This window comes from Bubalus kerabau, chromosome 6 (genome assembly GCF_029407905.1).
Source record: "Bubalus kerabau isolate K-KA32 ecotype Philippines breed swamp buffalo chromosome 6, PCC_UOA_SB_1v2, whole genome shotgun sequence".
NCBI classification, from domain to species: Eukaryota; Metazoa; Chordata; class Mammalia; order Artiodactyla; family Bovidae; genus Bubalus; species Bubalus kerabau.
This window is the reverse complement of record NC_073629.1, coordinates 114219044-114239251: the sequence shown is the minus strand read 5'-3', so window position 1 is coordinate 114239251 and position 20208 is coordinate 114219044. Positions and strand designations below refer to the sequence as shown.

Below are 20208 nucleotides of genomic sequence, written 5' to 3'. Positions count from 1 at the left end.
GCAGTAGCATGACATGAGTCACACTGCATGACATTTATTTAAAATGCTAAAGTCTGTGAATGATTGACTCTTGTTAATAAATATTTTGGACTGCATGGAGATCAAACCAGTGAATCCTAAAGGAAATCAGTGCTGAATATTCATTGGAAGGACTGATGCTGAAGCTGAAGCTCCAATACTTTGGCCACCTGATGCAATGAACTGACTCATTTGAAAAGACCCTGATGCTGGGAAAGATTGAAGGCAGGAGGAGAAGGGGAAGACAGAGGATGAGATGGTTGAATGGCATCACCGACTCAATGGACATGAGTTTGAGTAAACTCCGGGAGTTGGTGATGGACAGGGAGGCCTGGCGTGCTGCAGTCCATGGGGTTGCAAAGAGTCGGACACAACTGAGTAACTGAACTGAACTGACCTGAATATATTAAGCCAGGTTCAAATTTATCCTGACAATAATTATACTTTCACTCATTTGCATAATCTATGCATGAAAATTTTGCATAACTATGTGTCTTCTCCAGAGAGATGACTGCATATACAAATGTCTTCCTCCACAGACTTCCCATTGAGAAAAGAAAAGATTGAGATTATCTCCAACAAGTCTCTGTGATGGAGACTGTCACTAGATGATGTGGTAATCCGGTTCCACAACAGGACACATCTCAACACCAACATCTCAGCAGTAGGAAGACATTATTTATCACTTTCCATAGGAAATAAAGGCTTTCACTCCATGGTTGCATTCTCCCCCTGAAACCAATGTTTTAGGAGGTTTTAGTTGGCTCAGTAGTAAAGAGTAGGAGACACGAGTTCAATCCCTGGGTCAGGAAAATCACTTAGAGAAGGAAATGGCAACTCATTCCAGTATTCTTGCCTGGAAAATTCCATGGGCAAGAGGAGACTGGCATTCTACAGTCTATGGGGTCACAAAAGAGTTGGACGGGACTTAGCAACTAAACAACAATGGTATAGAGAAGTAGCCAATAGTCAAAGAAATAAATCATCTAACTGTGAAGCTAGCAGGTTGGTTTTTTATCACTTCTACTCTAGCAAACCCCATTGCTTCATCAGTGCAATTTGCTACCGTGAATTTTACCAGGTCTTAAATGTTGTCAAGCAGAATGGACAGCAGGTCTCTTTATTGCCAATCCAGAGTGGGACAAGGCAGCATTCATCAATGTTCTAGCACACTGGAGGGTACCTATCATACTAGCAGAGGCATTTCTAGTATATTAAAGAAGAGATACAACGGCTCTTCTTTGGCAGTAGAGCATCTGATAGGATGGGTTTACCACGCTTCACTCAATAATTGGAGCTATTGTTGATGCTGCTGCTGCTTTTGTTCATATGTTTTTCTAACGTCCCATCTCGTAAGCACTGACCTTGAATCGTGCGCTCGGAGATGTACTTCTCCAGCTGATTCCGGAGCTTTGCCTCCACCGTGGGGTGCCCATGGCAGCCATTGTCCACGAGCAGCAGGTGGGTGTGGTTGTTGTCCAGGATGTACAGAGGGTCTCTCTTGAAGTCATCCATAATGTACTGAGCTGAAAAATATCCCTGAAGGGCACACAGCAACTTGTCTTTGAGACTTGCTTGTTGGCCAAAATGCCTGATGACATCTTTATGGGTTCACGAAAGGCTGACTCTTTGGGTTCAACTATATTGATGCCTCTTTCCAGATTCCTAAGTGCAGAAGGGTCTTAAAAATCTTATAGTTCAGGCCATCATTTTATTTTTTTTTTTAATTTTATTTTTAAACTTTACATAATTGTATTAGTTTGAGGAAATGAAGGTTCAAAATAGTTGGATCACTTGCCTATTGTCACATAAATGACTGGTGGCAGTGTAAGAATCAGATTCCCAATCCAGTTCTTGTTCCATCACCCTGAAGCATTCGGTAAAGAGTGTGTGTGTGTATGTGTGTGTGTGTGTGTGTCCAGACATACATATTTGTGTACGTGTGGATATGGTAGAGGTAGATATTGATATACACATATTTGTCTAGACTCCATCATATGCCAAGACCTATGCCAGGGTCTAGGGATTAGAAAATGAATAAAATGGAGTCTTAGCTCTTGAGGAGCACATAGTTACAGGATTATGAAAAGAGGTAATTAAACATATACTTTGTCATAAGACTTAGTTCCAGAGAATAAAAAACTAAAGAACTGACTCTAACAGGATTTGCCAGGAACAAATTTTCATGAACAAAACACATCTATTGGTAATTCCTTCACAGAATCGCTTTGATTATGTCATCCTTGTTTTTAATTCCTGAGGTTCCAAAGGAACCTTGTAAGGCCAACTTTCTACAAGTTGATGGCATCCCAGAGCCCCATGCCAGGGCCACTCTCCCCCGTGACCCCGCAGACCTCCTCATGTCCTGCCCGTACCTCCACATCACAATTCCTGATAAGGGTGTCCCTATTGGAGACCATGCCCCAAGCGGCGATGCCAATGGCCACAATGTTCTCCTCCGAATTCCTGCTAATGGTGTTATCTCTCACCACCTCCCCGATGAACTTCATCAGCCCATAGTGGGTGCCTCCAGTGAGAATCCAGGCACCTGCCAACAAGAGAGGAGAACAGAGGCTCTGAATAAGTTTTTCATCCTGTGCTCAATCCCTAAAGAAGCCCCACCCGTGAGCACCAGGACCCAGCATCGCTGGCCACACTTTGGACTATGTTCAACCTAAGACATGGACTTAGGAAAGAGAAGAGGATGTCCGCGTGTCTAAGAGATGCTGCTTAAAAAGATACAGATTCTAGACCCGACTCTAGACTCACATCATCAGACTCTCTGGGGAGTGGGGCCAAGAAATCTGTCCCTTTAATCATCTCTCAGGTAAATCTTTTCAGGGCTAATAAGCACCTGCCCTTAGCTGTTGAGCAAGTTAAGCAATGTCATCATGGAAAGTGGAACGCTCTGCTCCCACGCCTCCCGCCCCATGGATCTGGAGTGATCTTCCTAGCAGGACCCTGGTGCCTACCATTTAACTTTGGGCTTCCCTAGTGGCTCAGATGGTAAAGAATCGGCCTGCAATGTGGGAGACCTGGGTTTGATCCATGGGTCAGGAAGATCCCCAGGAGAAGAGAATGGCAACCGACTCCAGGTTGCCTGGAGAATCCCGTGGACAGGGGAGCCTAGTGGGCTACAGGCCATGGGGTCTTCTAGCATGACCCTGGTGCCTACAATTTAACTTTAAAATTGCACAAGCTTGCACACTGGTGTTTGAAGGTTTTTATTTGATGATCTTTGCAAGGCCAAGAATTTTTCACAGTTTTGTTTTCAAAACTGTAGTAAACAAAATACCTAAAAATATGATTTCACGTAATAATGGCATCTAAAGCTGAAAATGTGCCTAGGCCAGTGTGCCACCCAGGCAGGAATCTAGCCTGAGGCTTGGCCACCAGTTTCCCTGAATTCTGAGGAGTCCTGAGGCAGCCCCCTCCCCCAACTGTTAGAAAGTCCTTTTGTTCATTGTTGTCTCCATTCTCCAATTTTGTTACTGACTTCCCGACAGGGAGCTACTTTAGTCATCTCCCACAGAAAAGTCCTTCCAATATTTTACGGTAAATGTGATGTAGTCCCTAGAACATTCAGATCCCATTCCTTTGGCCAGTTCTCACAAGATGTGAATTCCAGACCCCCTGGCACCCAGTCTCCTTCCTGCAGACAGATTTCAGTTGTCAATACCCCCATTTCAAATGAGGCAATAGGAGACAAAGCAGCTCTCCACATGGCTGACCCAGAGTACAAGAAGACAATGAACCCCCAGCTCCGGCCATTCACTTCATCTAAGAAGAATCCCGGCCTGCGCGCTTTTGTCTGCTTTGTTCTACTTTATGTATTCCCAGTACCTAAAACAATTTCTGACACATGGCAGGCATTTAAGAAGTATTTGCTGAAGGAATGCATTATGCATGTTCGGATTTAGTGGTGAGGAAGTCAGCTGCTGGGTTTCATAACAAAGTATCTACTGTGGTCCCATCTGGTTGATCAGGAAATTAAGAATAAATATGGGGAGAAACCATCCTTTCTTCTTGATTTTAAGAAAAAGCATATTTAGAATAAGACATGCTACCTTAGTTCTGTCAACCAATATTCTTAATAAAATTGTTTTCAAGGGACTTCCCTGGTGGTCCAGGGGTTAAGTCTCCAAGTTTCCACTGCAGGGAGCAAAGGTTCAATCCCTGGTCAGGTGGGGAACTAAGATCTGCATGCTATGCAGCATGGCCGATAAATAAATAAATGTAAAAATTGATGCCAAAAAATCCATGATGAAAAAAATTAAGTTTTTAAAATCTTAGCATTAGATAAACTAATAAAATAAATATTAGACTTTGATAAACAGAATCAAAACTAAAGGAAATATCAGTCAAGCTCAAATGAAAGCAATTCTGGAAAAAAAAAAAAAAGTTGCCTATAGTCTTCAAAAATGTCCTGAAAGGCCAAAAAGATTAAAGAACATTTCCAGAGCAAAGAAAGCTTTTCAGCTTTCAATGATATGAAAAGCTAAATGGATTGGAATCCAGGTGGAGAAAAAAAACAAAAAACATTTTTTTGCTCTGAAGAACATTGTTGGGAAACTTAGCAAAATTAAAACAAGAACCTTTTGTTAGATGACTGTATTGGTCGGCGTGAACTTCCTCGGGTTTGAAAGTTATACCAGTTACATGAGAAAACAGGCTTGTTCTTCAGAGACATGTGCTAATGTGTGTGCTTAAGGGCTAAAGCTCATGATACCTAAAATTTACTTGCAAAGGATTTTTTTTTTTTGGCTATTGTGCCCCACGGTTTGGGGGATCTTAATGCCCTGACTAGAGGTTGAATCTGTGCCCCCTACAGTGGAAATTCAGAATCCTAACCACTCTTACTCCTTGGAAGAAAAGTTATGACCAACCTAGATAGCATATTGATAAGCAGCCAACAAAGGTCCATCTAGTCAAGGCTATGGTTTTTCCAGTGGTCATGTATGGATGTGAGAGTTGAACTGTGAAGAAAGCTGAGTGCTGAAGAATTGATGCTTTTGAACTATGGTGTTGGAGAAGACTCTTGAGAGGCCCCTGGACTGCAAGGAGATCCAACCAGTCCATTCTGAAGGAGATCAGCCCTGGGATTTCTTTGGAAGGAATGATGCTAAAGCTGAAACTCCAGTACTTTGGCCACCTCATGTGAAGAGTTGACTCATTGGAAAAGACTCTGATGCTGGTAGGGATTGGGGGCAGGAGGAGAAGGGGATGACAGAGGATGAGATGGCTGGATGGCATCACTGACTCGATGGACGTGAGTCTGAGTGAACTCCAAGAGTTGGTGATGACAGGGAGGCCTGGCGTGCTGCGATTCATGCGGTTGCAAAGAGTGGGACACGACTGAGCGACTGAACTGAACTGAACCACTGTATGAGATGGTTAGATAGCATTACCAAAGAGTCAGACACAACCGAGCAACTGAACAAGAACAAAACTCAATTAACAAGAACCTGGGCAAATTCCGGGAGATAACAGAGGACAAGGAAGCCTGGCATGCTGCAGTCCATGGGATTGCAAAGAGTCGGCTATGACTTAGCAACTGAGCAATAACAACAATAACCACTGGACTACCAGGGAATCCATCAAACGATTTTTAAAATCATAATATGTGAATATCTAGAGAGAGGGAGAAGACAAACATGAGAAATTGTTAACAACTGGTGAATTTAAGTGAAGGCTGTACAGATATTCACTAGATTATTCTTACAACTCTTCTGTAGGTTTAAAATTTATCATAACAAAAAATCAAAATAGAAAAAAATAAGCAAAATATTTCAAATAACAAAGCCAGGGTTCTGTGTTTTGATCCCTATCAGACACTCACCTGGCGCTCACAACCTGCCAGGCACGGTCACTTTTTTCAAAGCATATTGCTATTGCTATTGCTAAATCACTTCAGTCGTGTCCGACTCTGTGGGACCCCATAGATGGCAGCCCACCAGGCTCCCCCATCCCTGGGATTCTCCAGGCAAGAACACTGGAGTGGGTTGCCATTGCCTTCTCCAATGCATGAAAGTGAATGGTCCCCAAATGAAACAGCAAAAATTAAACTTTCTTTTTTTGATTGGCCAGAATACTCTGAGTGTTTTATGTAAAAACGACTAAATGAAAACGTTAGGTTAAGAGAAACATGCAACTACCCACATGCAATTTCCTGAGCTCTGATTAAGGAAATCCTCCCTCCCTCCCCGACCCCATCCCACCCTCCAGAGTTCCGGATCTGTTTCCTCATTTAAGGATCTTGTTTCTAATTAAGATCAGGATTAATCATACAGCCCTAGAGTATCTGCAGTCTTGCGCATGAATGGCAGAGGACAATTTCGTTCAGTCTCTAAAGACGTGGCGCAGCCTGGAAGGACAAACCCGCGGGCGCCACGTCCCCACCCGGGCCGGTCCCCTCGGCCACCGCGGGACCCGCGCACCTTTCGACTGCGCGATGTAGATCAGGCGGCTGAAGATCTTGCGCATGCGCGGCTTCAGGGCGAAGTTTCTGGCGCCGCCAGTCACGGAAATGACCAGGTTGGGTGTTTTCAGGTGCCAGTGCTGGGTCAGCAGCTCGTACAGCGTCTCCGCGTCCGTGTCGCAGGACAGTCGGATATACTGTGGGGAAGGACAGAAGCATCAGGATCCGCAGGTGCTCTCCTGATGGCGGGGGCGTGGCCCAGTCTACCTGTGCCTTTGGGACGGGAGCGCATGGCAGGTGAGGAAGGTCCCCTTGGGGCAGTGGAAGGGACACCCAAGCCAGCTGGAGAGCTGGAGACTTCGTCCTAAAGGCAGTGGAGCACCCGTCAGGTGTTCTAAGCAGAGTAGAAGCCAGAAGGGATTTACATTTTAGGGAGCCCTCCAGCAGGAGTGCTAACTACAGACTGTGAGCCAAGACAGGCAGGGAGGCAAGACAGTGGTGGCCCATTCCGAGACAGAGGCCTTGGGAAGAGACAGAGTGGACAGAAGAGAATTTAAGGAAACTGTTAATAATGGCCAACTGAAAACGGTCACCTGCCATCTGCCTCTGAAAGGGAAAATATTAGTCGCTCAGTCGTATCCGACTCTGTGACCCCATGGATATAGCCCGCCAGGCTCCTCTGTTCTTGGAATTCTCCAGGCAAGAATATTGGAGTGGGTTGCCATTCCCTTCTCCAGAGGATCTTCCCAACCCAGGGATCGAACCCAGGTCTCCTGCATTGCAGGCAGATTCAAGCCCTAAAGGGACCTACCGGGGAGGTCGGTAGGTGGCAGGGGGAGAGGAAGAAGAAAGGCTTCCCTGATGGGGAATCAAACCCCGGCCGCAGCGGTGAGAGCACCGGATCCTAACCACCAGGGAGCTGCCTTTACAAGGATGCAATCAATCACTGTCATCAGTGACATTCCACACATCATGAAATGAGTTCAGGGTGGAGATCAAGAAGGAAACTCTCCTGCTCTGGGGAAAACCCACAGAACTGGGCTTCAGACAGTTAAGTATTTTCAGCATATTATATGAGCCCAAATTCTTGCATCTTCTCATATCTACAAAAGCACTAAAATCATTCATGGAAGACACCTGCTTCTCATGACCAGCAGCAAGCGTCTACCAAAGTGGGTGCCTGACTGCACATACCCCCTTCACTAAAATCATAGGTAACACTGACCTTCCCCCCCCTACCTCTTTGGAGCAGCTCCTCAGAGCTATCTGAGTTGCTGTCTCCTTGGCTATAGTCCTCATTTGCCCCCAATAAAACTTAACTCACAATTCTCACATTATCCTTTTTGTTTCCATTCGACACAATCCATTAAACAGCTTTGTAAAATGCTGTGTAAGAGCCTGCAGTGTGGGTGTGCAAAGGAAAATGCCGCCTTATTCAAGGCCACATTTACTGTCAAGAATGTCATATGCCAAACTAAACCATAAATGCATTTGTCTGTAGCAGGGAGGGTCAACAAGGATATCACATGAGCCTGCGCTGTGCCTGGAGAAAGGACACTGGGTGACAAGCCAGCCATCCTGAGTCACAGGCCAATATTTCCAGAATGAGCCAAGCTCCACGACCACCATTGTCAAAAGCCATCTTGTTTGTCAAGAGCCAGCCTGTCCCTAACCAGCCAGCTCCCATCTCTATATTAAATAACACGTGTACCATATAGAACCAATGGCTTAACGCCAACCCTTCCCTTAGGAATTTTCTTTGTCCTGAGGCTATAAAAACTGGCTGCAAGCCCACAAAAGCATCAGCTCTCCCTTGAAAACACCTCAGGATCGGCCTGCTGGTCTAATAGCATCTTCCGCTCTATTCTCTCTTTGGCAGTCATCTCTCCCTGGTCTGTCAGAAAGCCGGCCTGCTGTCTTTGCAGCACCTCTCACTACCTCAGTCCTTTGTTCTCAATGAATCCTCTCTTCTAAAATATTCTGTGTCTGGAAATTCTTTTCCAGCACATGCCCAGACAGTCATAACATTTGGTGGCCCATATGGGAACTGAACCCGCCACCTTGGCGTTACCAACACCTTACAGGTGGAACTCATTCTGCTCTTTCCTCGCTACTCACTACTGCCTTAACAATCACCTGAGGAGTGTTGCCATGGCACGTGATCTAATCACAGCGCTTGATTTTTCACAAGATTTATCTTTTTCTGCAATCATGTTTTGGGTGACAACCCATCTCTTCTGCTTTCATACATACTATCAGACAATTTGAAGTAACTCAAGGTACTTCAGTAACCTACCATGTTAGCATATGGATTAGCTAGTTCAAGTAGAAAACCATTGCTTACCTTCCCTTTCTTCCCCTGAGTCTCAAACTGAACATCTCCAAAAGCATCGGTGGGAAATTCCTTGGTATGTTTCTTGTAATTCCATTTCTCGTTTTGGTTGATCTGGGTGCCTTCTATGTGTTGGTTCTGGGCGTAGCCACACTTGCACACATTCTCCCTGAGCAGGAGGATATTGACAGGAAGGAACAGATTTCATTAAACCTACTTTAATGTTTCATCACGTCTTGTAGACCACACATGATTAGCTTAAATCAACACAAAAAGAGATTTTAGCATCACATCTAATTTCCAGACTGTTTTCATCATCTTGGTTGTTAAAAACTCTCTTGATGTTTTATCCCTGTGACGTGGAAGATTCAGGCAATACACTTCACTTGCATCTCCACTGAGAAAGAAGAAAGCAGGAATGTAGGGAGGCATGGAATAAATGACAACAGAGAAGACTTCTTGAGCCTTCACACACTCTGGCCATAGCCCTATCTATTCTAGATCCCAGCCACTTATCTCTCAGGTTCTGCAAGGCACTTCCTTTTCTTTAGAGTAAATTTCTTCATTTAGGTTAAAATAACTTGGGTTCCTTGTAACTGAAAGTCTTAACTACTAACACTGTGTATGTGTGTGTGCACACGTATGTTCAGTCACTCAGTAACATCCGACTCTTGCGACCCCGTGGACTGGAGCTTGCCAGGGTCCTCGGTCCATGGGATTTCCCAGGCAACAATACTAGAGTGGGTTGCCATTTCCTGCTCCCCAAGATCTTCCCGACCCAGGAATCAAACCCATGTCTCCTGTATTGCAGGTGGATTCTTTACCACTGAGCCACCACGGAAGCCCAAATCTTAATTACTTTAGGGTATAGAAATTAGCTGTATTGATATCAAAACATTCGCTATTTTCTAGAGTTATAAAAACTGAGCTAGAACCTAGAATCCAAAATCACTCCTCCACCAGTAACCTTGCCTCTCTTTTTGGAACAGGTCTCTCAGGCATCACTCAGTTGGGCAAGAAAAATTTTAAAAAGTCAACTGGACTTGATTGCAGTTGCTTTAGGCTTTTCTCTGACTAGCCCTGGAGCACTTCCTGAGCTGAGGCTGCTCCTGGTGGTTTCAGGATCCTCCCCACTGTTGTGGTCCAAGGTGGCTTCCTCCCCTCTCTCTTTAGCTGTTTCTGTGCCACTATCCTTTGGGGTCCTTCCACACCCCCTCCCCGAGTTCATTGCAGAACTGGGGAGGGAAGCCCCTGTCCCATCTGTCTTTGCTACAACTGAAGAGTGACTCTCGAACCCTTTTCCCTTCCAAGAATAGGGGTGTGTTTTGGGTGACCTCGAATAAGAAGCTTGCCTGGCTCCATCTTGATGATTGGGTTTAGTTCAGTTCAGTCACTCAGTTGTGTCCGACTTTTTGCAACCCCATGTTATCGCAGCACGCCAGGCCTCCCTGTACATCACCAACTCCCGGAGTCCACCCAAACCCATATCCATTGTGTCAGTGATGCCATCCAACCATCTCATTGTCTGTCGTCCCCTTCTCTTCCCGCCTTCAATCTTTCCCAGCATCAGGGTCTTTTCAAATGAGTCAGCTCTCCACATCAGGTGGCCAAAGTATTGGAGTTTCAGCTTCAGCATCAGTCCTTCCAAAGAATACCCAGGACTAATCTCCTTTAGGATGGACTGGTTGGATCTCTTTGCAGTCCAAGGGACTCTCAAGCGTCTTCTCCAACACCACAGTTCAAAAGCATCAATTCTTCTGTGCTCAGCTTTCTTTAGAGTCCAATTCTCACATCCATACATGACTACTGGAAAAACCATAGCCTTGACTAGATGGACCTTTGTTGGCAAAGTAATGTCTCTGCTTTTTAATATGCTGTCTAGGTTGGTCATAACTTTCCTTCCAAGGAGCAAGCGTCTTTTAATTTCATGGCTGCAATCACCATCCACAGTGACTTTGGAGCCCAGAAAAATAAAGTCAGCCACTGTTTCCACTGTTTCCCCATCTATTTGCCATGAAGTGATGAGACCAGATGCCATGATTTTAGTTTTCTGAATGTTGAGCTTTAAGCCAAATTTTTCACTCTCTTCTTTCACTTTCATCAAGAGGCTTTTTGATTCTTCTTCAGTTTCTGCCATAAGGGTGGTGTCATCTGCATATCTGAGCACCAATGTACGTAAATTGGTCTACAAATGGAGAGGAGGTGGGAAGAATGCTAGGAAGGCGTTAGGAGCATAGATACTTGGAGGAGGCATAGAAGTGACAGACAAGGGAGATGGAGAGGATTAGGAGAGAGTCAGCATGCTAGTTCTACCCCTTGGGACAAGTCAGAAGCCTACAGAACTACACTGTTAATATAGTAGCCGCTAGCCATGTGTGACTATTTAATTTAATTTGAAAATTCAGCTCCTTGGTTGCACTAGCCAATTTCAAATGCTCATATGGGCTGATGCAGATAAAGAATATTCCCATTATAGTAGAAAGGTCCATCGCACAGAGCCCATTACAGCAAAAACAAAGTTCTTCCTATCTCTACCTAGAATCCAGGATAGCTGAGGCAGTGAGAACTGAAGAGAACAAACCCAGATTCAGGGACCTACAGCCTCGGGAGTGCCAGGAGGCGACCCCTAACTGGGCAGCAGTGTCTCAGAGGGTACCCTCAGCAACAGGGGCCATAGTCAGGCATCACTTTCCTGTGACCACACAAGAAACAGACATCCGAAAGGGGTTAAAGAAGAAAAACATGAATGGTCTGGGCTTAGCATATAAGGGACAACTCTGGGGAGATTTGCAGTAGCTTACGTCAGCTGGTGTGCCAGGCAGCAGCAAAATTACAGTATCACTGTTACCAGTCACTTCCCTTGATTCCTTTGTCTGATGAGTAATTTAGATTACACAGAGCATCCCCGCTGCCAGTAGACAGATGAAAATAACAAATATGAGAAGTCAAAAAGCTTATGGAGTCTTGACTCTGGTCTGTAACCTTGGGTCTCCTCTGAGATAGGCATTGGGAGACCCCGAGGTGTTCCTGTCCTCAGCTGGTGTTGTGGAGGGTGAGGGCTACTCACAGCAAGTCCCTTCGTTTGGGGTCAGACCTGAGCTGCAGTCAGACACCATCAGCTGGGCAGTTGTAGATTTCCCTATCCTCCATCCACTTCTGCTGCAGCTAGTAGAAACACCCTGTCTTTCCTTTGAGGACCCATCCTTCCCACACCAGGTCCATATGGACACAACACCCAGTCAGTCAGTTCAGTCACTCAGTTGTGTCCGACTCTTTGCAACCCCATGGACTGCAGCACACCAGGCTTGCCCGTCCATCACCAACTCCCGGAGTTTACTCAAGCTCATGTCCATTGAGTCAGTGATGCCATCCAACCGTCTCATCCTCTGTTGTCCCCTTCTCCTCCTGCCTTCAATCTTTCCCAGCATCAGGGTCTTTTCAAATGAGTCAGTTCTTCGCATCGGGTGGCCAGAGTATTGGAGTTTCAGCTTCAGCATCAGTCCTTCCAATGACCCAAGACTGGCCAATTACATATTCCATCACCTTCCCAAGGATTAGAGCTGGTCCATGGCCCATGCCAGGCCAATAAGAGCCATGAACTCCAAGATCAAGGTTCCAGGACTTTGGGGAGAATTGTTAGGAACCAGGCCATCTTTCCCCTCAGTGGTAAGCTGAAATGGTATCAGCCAGAGCTGTGGTGTCCATTTTGCATTACAAAGGAGGAGACTTCACACCCAGAGAAGGACAGACTCACAGGTAAAAAAAGAGGCAAGGTCTTGGTAATATTAAGCCCTGGATCTGGCTGTGCTTTCCAGCCACGAGGTCCCATTACAATCACCACTCATTTCAGCCAATTAGATTGGATATCTGCAAATGACAAGGTACTGATGAATACAGTCAGGCCAAGGCAGGGTCGTTCTTAGAAGGGGCAGGAGCTGGGCCCAAAAAGAATGCACACATGGTTGCTTCCACGTCCTAGCTATTACAAATAGTGCTGATCCAGCGGGGTGGTCTGGGGGCAGGCGAGGGAAGCTCAAGAGGAGGTGATATAAGCATAATTATGGCTGATTTGCATTGCTGTATGACAGAAACCATCACATTGTAAAGCAATTTTCTCCCAATTTAAAAATAATTTAAAAAAATGCACAAAGAAGATTAGAAAACTGGGTTCAATCCTTTATTTCTCTCCTACCAGCAATATGAAAGTGAAAGTGTTCGTCCCTCAGCAGTGTCTGACTCTTTGCCACCCATGGACTGTAGCCCACCAGGCTCCTCTGTCCATGGGATTCTCCAGGCAAGAATACTGGAGTGAGTTGCCATTTCCAACCAGGGGATCTCCCCAAGCCAGGAATCAAACCCGCATCTCCTGCATTGCAGGCCAATTCTTAACCATCTGAGTCACAAGAGAAGCCCAGTGATGAGACCCTGGGTAAAATACTGAGCCTCTCCAGGCCTCACTTGACTTGTCAGTCAAATGATAACAGCTACCTTGCAGGGCAGTTGTAGAATTCATGATCAAGTATGTAAAGTCCCCTTGATACAGCTGATGCTCAATAAATATTGATTGAATGAGTGAATGAATCCAAATGGTGTGTTCTACCAGTCAAACAAATTAACACAAAATCTTTCAGGGAAATATGGGGGGTAGATAGCTGACTCACAGAATTTATACTCTGTCAAAATGCTTCATAATGACTAAGTTTATACCAATGACAAAATAGAAATCTCTTATTTTTTCTGATGTTCGTTTTCTAACTTATACAAAGAAAGAAAGCACACTGACTGAGAACTTCCTAGAGTAGGGATTTTACGAAACATCCCACTGAATCCTTACCACAACCCAGAATGTATACTGTGCTGGATTTCTAGGATAAGAAAATTCAGTTCAGAAGATAATAATTAGTTCAAGTTCATGCAGCGAACAGGCAGCCAAGCCAAGGTTGGATCTAAGGCTGATGGTAACACTCCTGATCTTGCTGTAACTGCCTCTGGTCAACAGAGAGTCAGTCTTTAAACATAAACTATGGCAGCAACTAAACAATCAATTAATAACTAGACTACTATATAGAGAAAGGATAAACAACAAAGTCCTACAGTATAGCCACAGTCAACAGCCAGACAGAGGAGCCAGTCAGATTGCCACGAGTGCGCATGCCTGCTGTCGCCTGCCAACGGCTATGAAATAACAAGGTTGATTGCCACGGCCACTCGGGCGGGGTCCCAGGCCCATGGGAATACCAAGAGACTGACAGCCTGTCTTGGAACCTTCACCCACTCCTGCCAAAGCTTAAAATATGAAAGATACCTCTCTAGGGACAAGCTGCTTGCCAAATTCTTCCTGCTCGCACACCATTTCTGAGAACTGCAAGATGCAAATAACTTGAATAATGAACTAGTCTGTTGTCGTGGTTGTTAATAATTTATCTTTGAACATACTAGCAAAATCGGAGGCAAAAGAGGTGCTTACGTGGCCTTGGAATCTTTGGTAAAGAAGACACACTCCCGTTTCTTAAAATTTGCTTCGATGAAATTCACCAAGTCCTTTGGAGAGAGAACATGGGAACAACACGTCACTAATTTGCTCTTAACCCCTGCTGCTCTTCATGAATGAACTAAACCTACTTCAAAGGGTTTAAGGATTCATTGATTCATTGCAGATCAGTAGCACCCAGTATCCCGTCATACCTTTAGAGCATACAGAGCTTGTAAAAAAGAGGTATACATTTAAATTTTTATAACTGAATGTAAATTTTTCTAACAGTTACTTGGCATTATCTTGTAACAAATGTCACACATGCAAAGTATGTTTTTTCAACTCTAAAACAACCAGGGGAAAATAAGGATCTGTTGGTAGCTTAGCGTAAATAATGTATTACTGTAGATTCCCATTCCTCTAATGCTTGCTTTTCCAAAGATGATAAAGTACAAATGCTCTTTCCAGACTTTCATTTGTCTCCTCACGGGCAGGTGGTCAGGCATATCCAGGACCTAATTCTGACACATGATGGAAAACTTCCCTTTAGGTGACAGAAGCAAACCAATTGGCAAAGGTTGAAAACTACTTTGAAAATATGTATACTCCTCAGAGTGGGAGAAGATATTTGCAACATGTATTGATCACCACAGGCTTGGTAAATCGAAAATATAAAGGACGATGAGACACCAAGAATAAGACAGACAACGTCATAAGAGAACAGAAGGAGATGAGAACAGGCATTAAATAAAAGTGGATATACAACCATAAATGTGTGAGAAGGTGCTCAGCCTTCTCGGAAATGAGGCAAACGTGAAGGGAAACCATAATGACGCCCACGACACTCGCACCAGGCTGGAAAAATTAAGAAAGCATTAACGCCAAAGGCCTGGGAAGGGCTAGGCAGGGGGCCTCAGACCCACTGTGGGCAGTGAGCAAATTGGCACAACTCTGAGAAACTGGCCACCGCTGTCCCCTCGAAATAGTCCCTGTGTCCTGGGAATGCCCTGCACGCTCAGATGCCTGGCACAGGGCTGTCAGCTTTAGGGGACTATCTTGCCCCGTGGAGGTGGGGTTGGCAGCCCAAACCCACTTCCGTCAGGTCACTGGGCACCCACGGTTCTCAGACAGTGTCCTGTGGGTTTTCCTCCTGTCTTTGCAGCAAAGCCAAGCCTGACTCCTCATCCCCCACAGTGAGGCCACCACAAAAAGGGAAGGGACAGTCCCTGTCCTGGGAAAAGGCCCACCGTGCCTTCAGCAGTCTCCTCAGCCATCTGGCACCCACCACTGTACATTCTGAGACATCAGAGAATGGGAACCACATGCCCCCTTTACCTGGCCCTTTAAATGATGTTTCGCCATAAATCCTGTGTCTTAACCCCAGCTCCCCTTAGGGAGAGGTGTTCACCTTCACCCAGCAGCCTCAACCCAGAGAACCTTCTCCAGGGACCACCTCACACATCCAGGAAGGTTCAGAATGGCCCTGCTCCTAAGGGCAAAATCAGAAACTCAAATGTTCATCCCCCTTAAGCTGGACAAAGGAGCTCGAGAGAAAGCCCAGCCCAGCAGGATTGAATCAACAGCCACTACACCTGGTCACTCGGAGAACCACGAACAAAGGACGCTAGCAAAAAACCGAACCCACAGAGGAGCTGATGGTGGGGCTCCACAAATGTCAAAACAGACGAAACGGAACCATCCACCATTTACACACGTATATTCAAACCATAAGCTTATGAATAAAAGCAAGGAATGGGGAACACAAAACTCAGGAGAGCGTGGAGGGCTTTGACATGGGGGGCACATGGGAGTCTCCTGAAAAGTGCTGGCGATGGGTGCAAGAGTGTTAGTTGTATTGTTTTTCCTTAGGCTCGGAATTTAGGTTTGTAAGTTCTTTTCTACCAATATTAATGATAAAAATGTAGAAAGCAAAAATAAATCTTATATCCTCAGAATGAATAAGTTTTGAAGCCCTGTGATGTCCTTTCCTCCTCATAATTTTTTCTAGCTCTTCACTAGTTTTAAGTCTACTTCACACAGATAAAGAAAACTCCACAGTATATATAAGCTTATATGTATAAGCTTTTTAAATCGATGGAGAAGGGTTGGGGATAAAAACTATCTTGTTGCTAATAATTCCCTCTGAAAAATGTACTTTGCAGAGGTGTGTGTTCTCAGGGATAAAAAGGACCCTCAGAACTGGGATGTACCTGTGTGGTCTCAGAAATCCTACCCACATGACTGCTGGCATCTCTGAGCAGAGTGGGAAATCCATCCAGAAATTCTGGGGGAACCCAGAGGAGCAAAACAGGAAAGAGTCAGTCTCCGACTGCCAACAGCACCCATGCCTGCCTCCACGTGGGATCCGGAAAGACCTTTTCTGCCCTCCCAGGGGTCTCACACTGCTGGAGGCCAGAGAAGAGGGCACTGGAGAAGCCACCAGGGTCCTCTGCCCATGGTGTAATTCTCACAGGGCCAGGGTGACCGCAGCAGTTACAAAAATCTAAGTGGGCATTGGGTGGTGGGAATGGCAAGAGCCTGGGTGCCCAGAGAACCTCACCCCGTAGATCAAAATACTCGCATGGGGACTTTCCTGGTGGTCCAGTGGTTAAGACTCTGAGCATCCAATGCAAAGAGCACAGATTCAATCCCTGGGAGAGGGAAATAAGATCGCACATGTCCAGGGGGTAGGCCAAAATAAATAAATAAATAGCTTAAAAAAAAAAAAATACTGACATGCCCAGCACCCCAGAAGCCCCAGCCCAGTCCCTCCTTCCCCTTCCCTTTTCCAGAGTCAGCCACCACCCCGACTTTTATCACTCTGGCTGAGGGGGACCTTGGTATCAGACTGGAATGTTGTCTTTATTTCCTGACACATGAGCGTGTTCGCTAGGACCTGAGAGTGAGCGGAAAGCCTGTGGGCATCACTGGAGCTGCAGGTGGGACTGGATGGGAGGGGCATGCAGAGAGGAGCCTTCTGCCCAGTCACCCCTCCCCGCCCTGAGTCCTAAGCAGCAACTCAGTGTACAGGGACACAGAATGGCGAGAGGTGAGACGGGTACCAAAGAGAAGGGAGCTACAGCCAGAACAAACGCAGACACAGAATGAGCCACCCACCACGGAATTAAATAAAAGGACTTCAAAACTCACTTCTAAGGTGAACCCACAGGGCTGGAAGCAAAAACACCAAGCATTAAGTAGTAACAAACAAATATTCATAGTATGAATATCATGTGTGTATATCATGTGTAATATAGATACCATATATAAAATGGCCAGTGGGAATTTGCTGCACGACTCAGGGAGCTCAAACAGGTGCTCTGTGACAACCTAGAGGGGTGGGATGGGGTGGAGGCGGGAGGGAAGTTCCAGAGCCAGGGGACATATGTACCTATGGTTGAATCATGTTGCTGTATGGCAGAAACCAACACAATATTGTAAAGCAATTATCCTCCAATTAAAAATAAATATTTTTTAAAGTGCAGTATTTAAAATGTTATATAAGTCAGTTAATAGGTGCACTCTTGAATGGATAAACAAGGTCCTATTGTATAGTACAGAGAACTATATGCAATATCTTGTAATAAACCATAATGAAAAATATGAAAAGGTGCATATATGTGTTTGTGTGTGTGTGTGTGTTAACTGAATCACTGTGCTGTACAGCAAAAATTAACACATTGTCAATCAACTACACTTCAATAAAATCTATTTTTAAAAGGCCAAAAGAAATGCATTCTTTAACAACGTAAGGTTACAGTTACAAACTTTAAAACAGGAATGCTTGACAAACAACACAGAAAAGAAAACATCTCTGCGTTCGACAAAAGTAATCCACAGACAAGAGTGAGATGAGACATGAACTTTTTAAAGAAGGAGTACAGGTCCCCAAAGAACCTTAACTGCGTGTTGGAGGGGACGCGGTTAACTCACGCTCTCGGCGTAGGACACGTCGGTGCTCCTGGACGCGCTGGAGTACAGGGTCCGGGTGCTGTCCGGGGTGCCGTTCCTTCTGTTCCTCATGCTGAACCGTGCGCCCTTGAAAGACATCTCTTCTCCTGTGAACAAAGCGGAGCGGGGAAGATGGGATCACCAACGTGGACAGGCTTCACTGAAGGCTTCACCGCAGGGCCCTCCCCGAGCCCCTCCCGTCTCGCCGTCTGCTGCCCCCAGAGCCCCATCCCTACCCGCCCCCACCCCGGCCCCCCTAACCGGGTAGTTGTCCCCCCTCCTCTGCTCTCCTCGCTTCATCTCTCCTCCCGGACCCAGCCTGAGTTCAGTCCCTCCGTATGCTTTCCCTGGCCCTTCCCTAGTGGGCAGGGCCCCTCTGGGTGCACCCTCTTGTCTGGGGGGTAGGATCCAGCATCCCTGACCACCACATAAGAGGGGAAAGGATGGCTCCTTTCAAGCTGATGGCTTTGGAGAGAGCTGTAACCAGCGGCTTGCAGCAAGAAGACCAGCTGACAGGCAGGAGAGAGGACTCCTGCCATGATCCAGTCACAGGAAGGGGGAGGAGGACTTTGATCGACAGGGCAGTAGGGCCTGAGGACCAGCGAGCTCCGGGTCACCCCGACACTTGGAGCCAGCACATGAGTCCCAGGGACCCCTGACAATTTCCTCCCAGGCTCCAGGAGCAGGCCTTGAGCCCGGGGTATCATAGAAGCCTCGGTTGCCATGGAGATGTCCCCGGATACCACTCCTCTTCTGGGGTACCCCTCCTCTTCTGGGGATCCGAGTCTCCCATCCCAGCTGCAGGAGCAACCTGTCTCTCTTGTCTCTCGAACATTATCTCAGACCTGTATTCACCAACAGCTACACCACATCCCTGGGCGGTCGAGCAGACACAGCAAACATGGGGTTCCTAGAACAAAGGCATCAGCCTTCTCCCTCCACCCCCACCCCGGCCCTCTGTCTGCTCCTGGGACCAAGCTCCCCCAGCTTCCCGTGACCTCCCCCCACCACCCTCACCTCTGTCATCACCACATCCAAGGGGTAGTCCCACCCCTTCACCCCTCTCTAGCTCTTCCAGTGGCCCACAGCTGGCCCCCAGACCCAGGTACCTCAGCCTGACCTCACTTGCCTCCCTCTCCTTCTGGGCCAGGCTCCTCACTGGGCCCCGACTTAGCCGTGTGAGTCCCACAGTCTGTCTGCAGCCCTCTTCCCCAACTCCCCCCACATCCAGCTAGTTATATCCTGCTCATCCTGCCAATCTTATGCACCATCTCTTCAGGGATGTACCAATGATGCCCAGGCTGGCACAGGTGCCCAGTGGCCTATTCTGGAAGCATCGTCTACTCTCCACCAAGACATGAGTACCCTGATATGTTTCATGATCTGTTTGGCCCCCTGTCTGTCTACTTAAGACTAAAACCAGATCTATCTGTTCAGCAAAGAGCTCAAACCAGTCAACCCTAAAGGAGATCAACCCTGAATATTCATAAGAAGAACTGATGCTGAAGTTGAAGCTCTAATACTTTGGCCCCTGGATGCAAAGATCCCACTCATTGGAAAAGACCTTGATGCTGGGAAAGATTGAAGGCAGGAAGAGAAGGGGGCAACAGAGGATGAGATAGTTAAACAGCGTCACCGACTCAGTGGACATGAATTTGGGCAAAGTCCAGGAGATACTGGAGGACAGAGGAGTCTGGCATGCTGCAGTCCATCGGGTCTCAAAGAGTTGGACACAACTGAGTGACTGAACACCAACTGTATTCCCAGAGCCTGGCACAGAGCCCAAAGCAGAATGTATTAATACCGAGACTGAGGGAATACATAAGCAATTATATAACACTCCCCCCACCCCCAAAATCCTCCTTTAGTTTGCATATTACTTCCACCTCACCTTACACACACCCTGTAAGTGGAAAGGCTGAGACCCACGGCTCAGCCACTCGGCTCCTGACTTCCCAGCCTGGCTCTTCCTCCCAGATCGCCAGTTCCAGCCTCAAAACCCTCCCATGCCACAGA

The 20208-nt window shown here is 46.3% G+C and overlaps 1 protein-coding gene across 1 annotated transcript in view; it reads right to left on the bottom strand.

Moving 5' to 3' along the window:
* TRPM8 (transient receptor potential cation channel subfamily M member 8) overlaps positions 1-18291 on the bottom strand; it is a 90751-nt gene extending 72460 nt beyond the window's left edge. Inside the window, exons 1-6 of the mRNA XM_055587031.1 lie at positions 18175-18291; positions 14236-14309; positions 8781-8937; positions 6456-6633; positions 2394-2566; positions 1383-1557 (exon numbers count right to left, since the gene is read on the bottom strand). Coding sequence (XP_055443006.1) covers positions 1383-1557; positions 2394-2566; positions 6456-6633; positions 8781-8937; positions 14236-14309; positions 18175-18291 — 874 coding nt within the window. The remainder of the gene's footprint in view (positions 1-1382; positions 1558-2393; positions 2567-6455; positions 6634-8780; positions 8938-14235; positions 14310-18174) is intronic.
* Positions 18292-20208: the final 1917 nt, after the last annotated feature.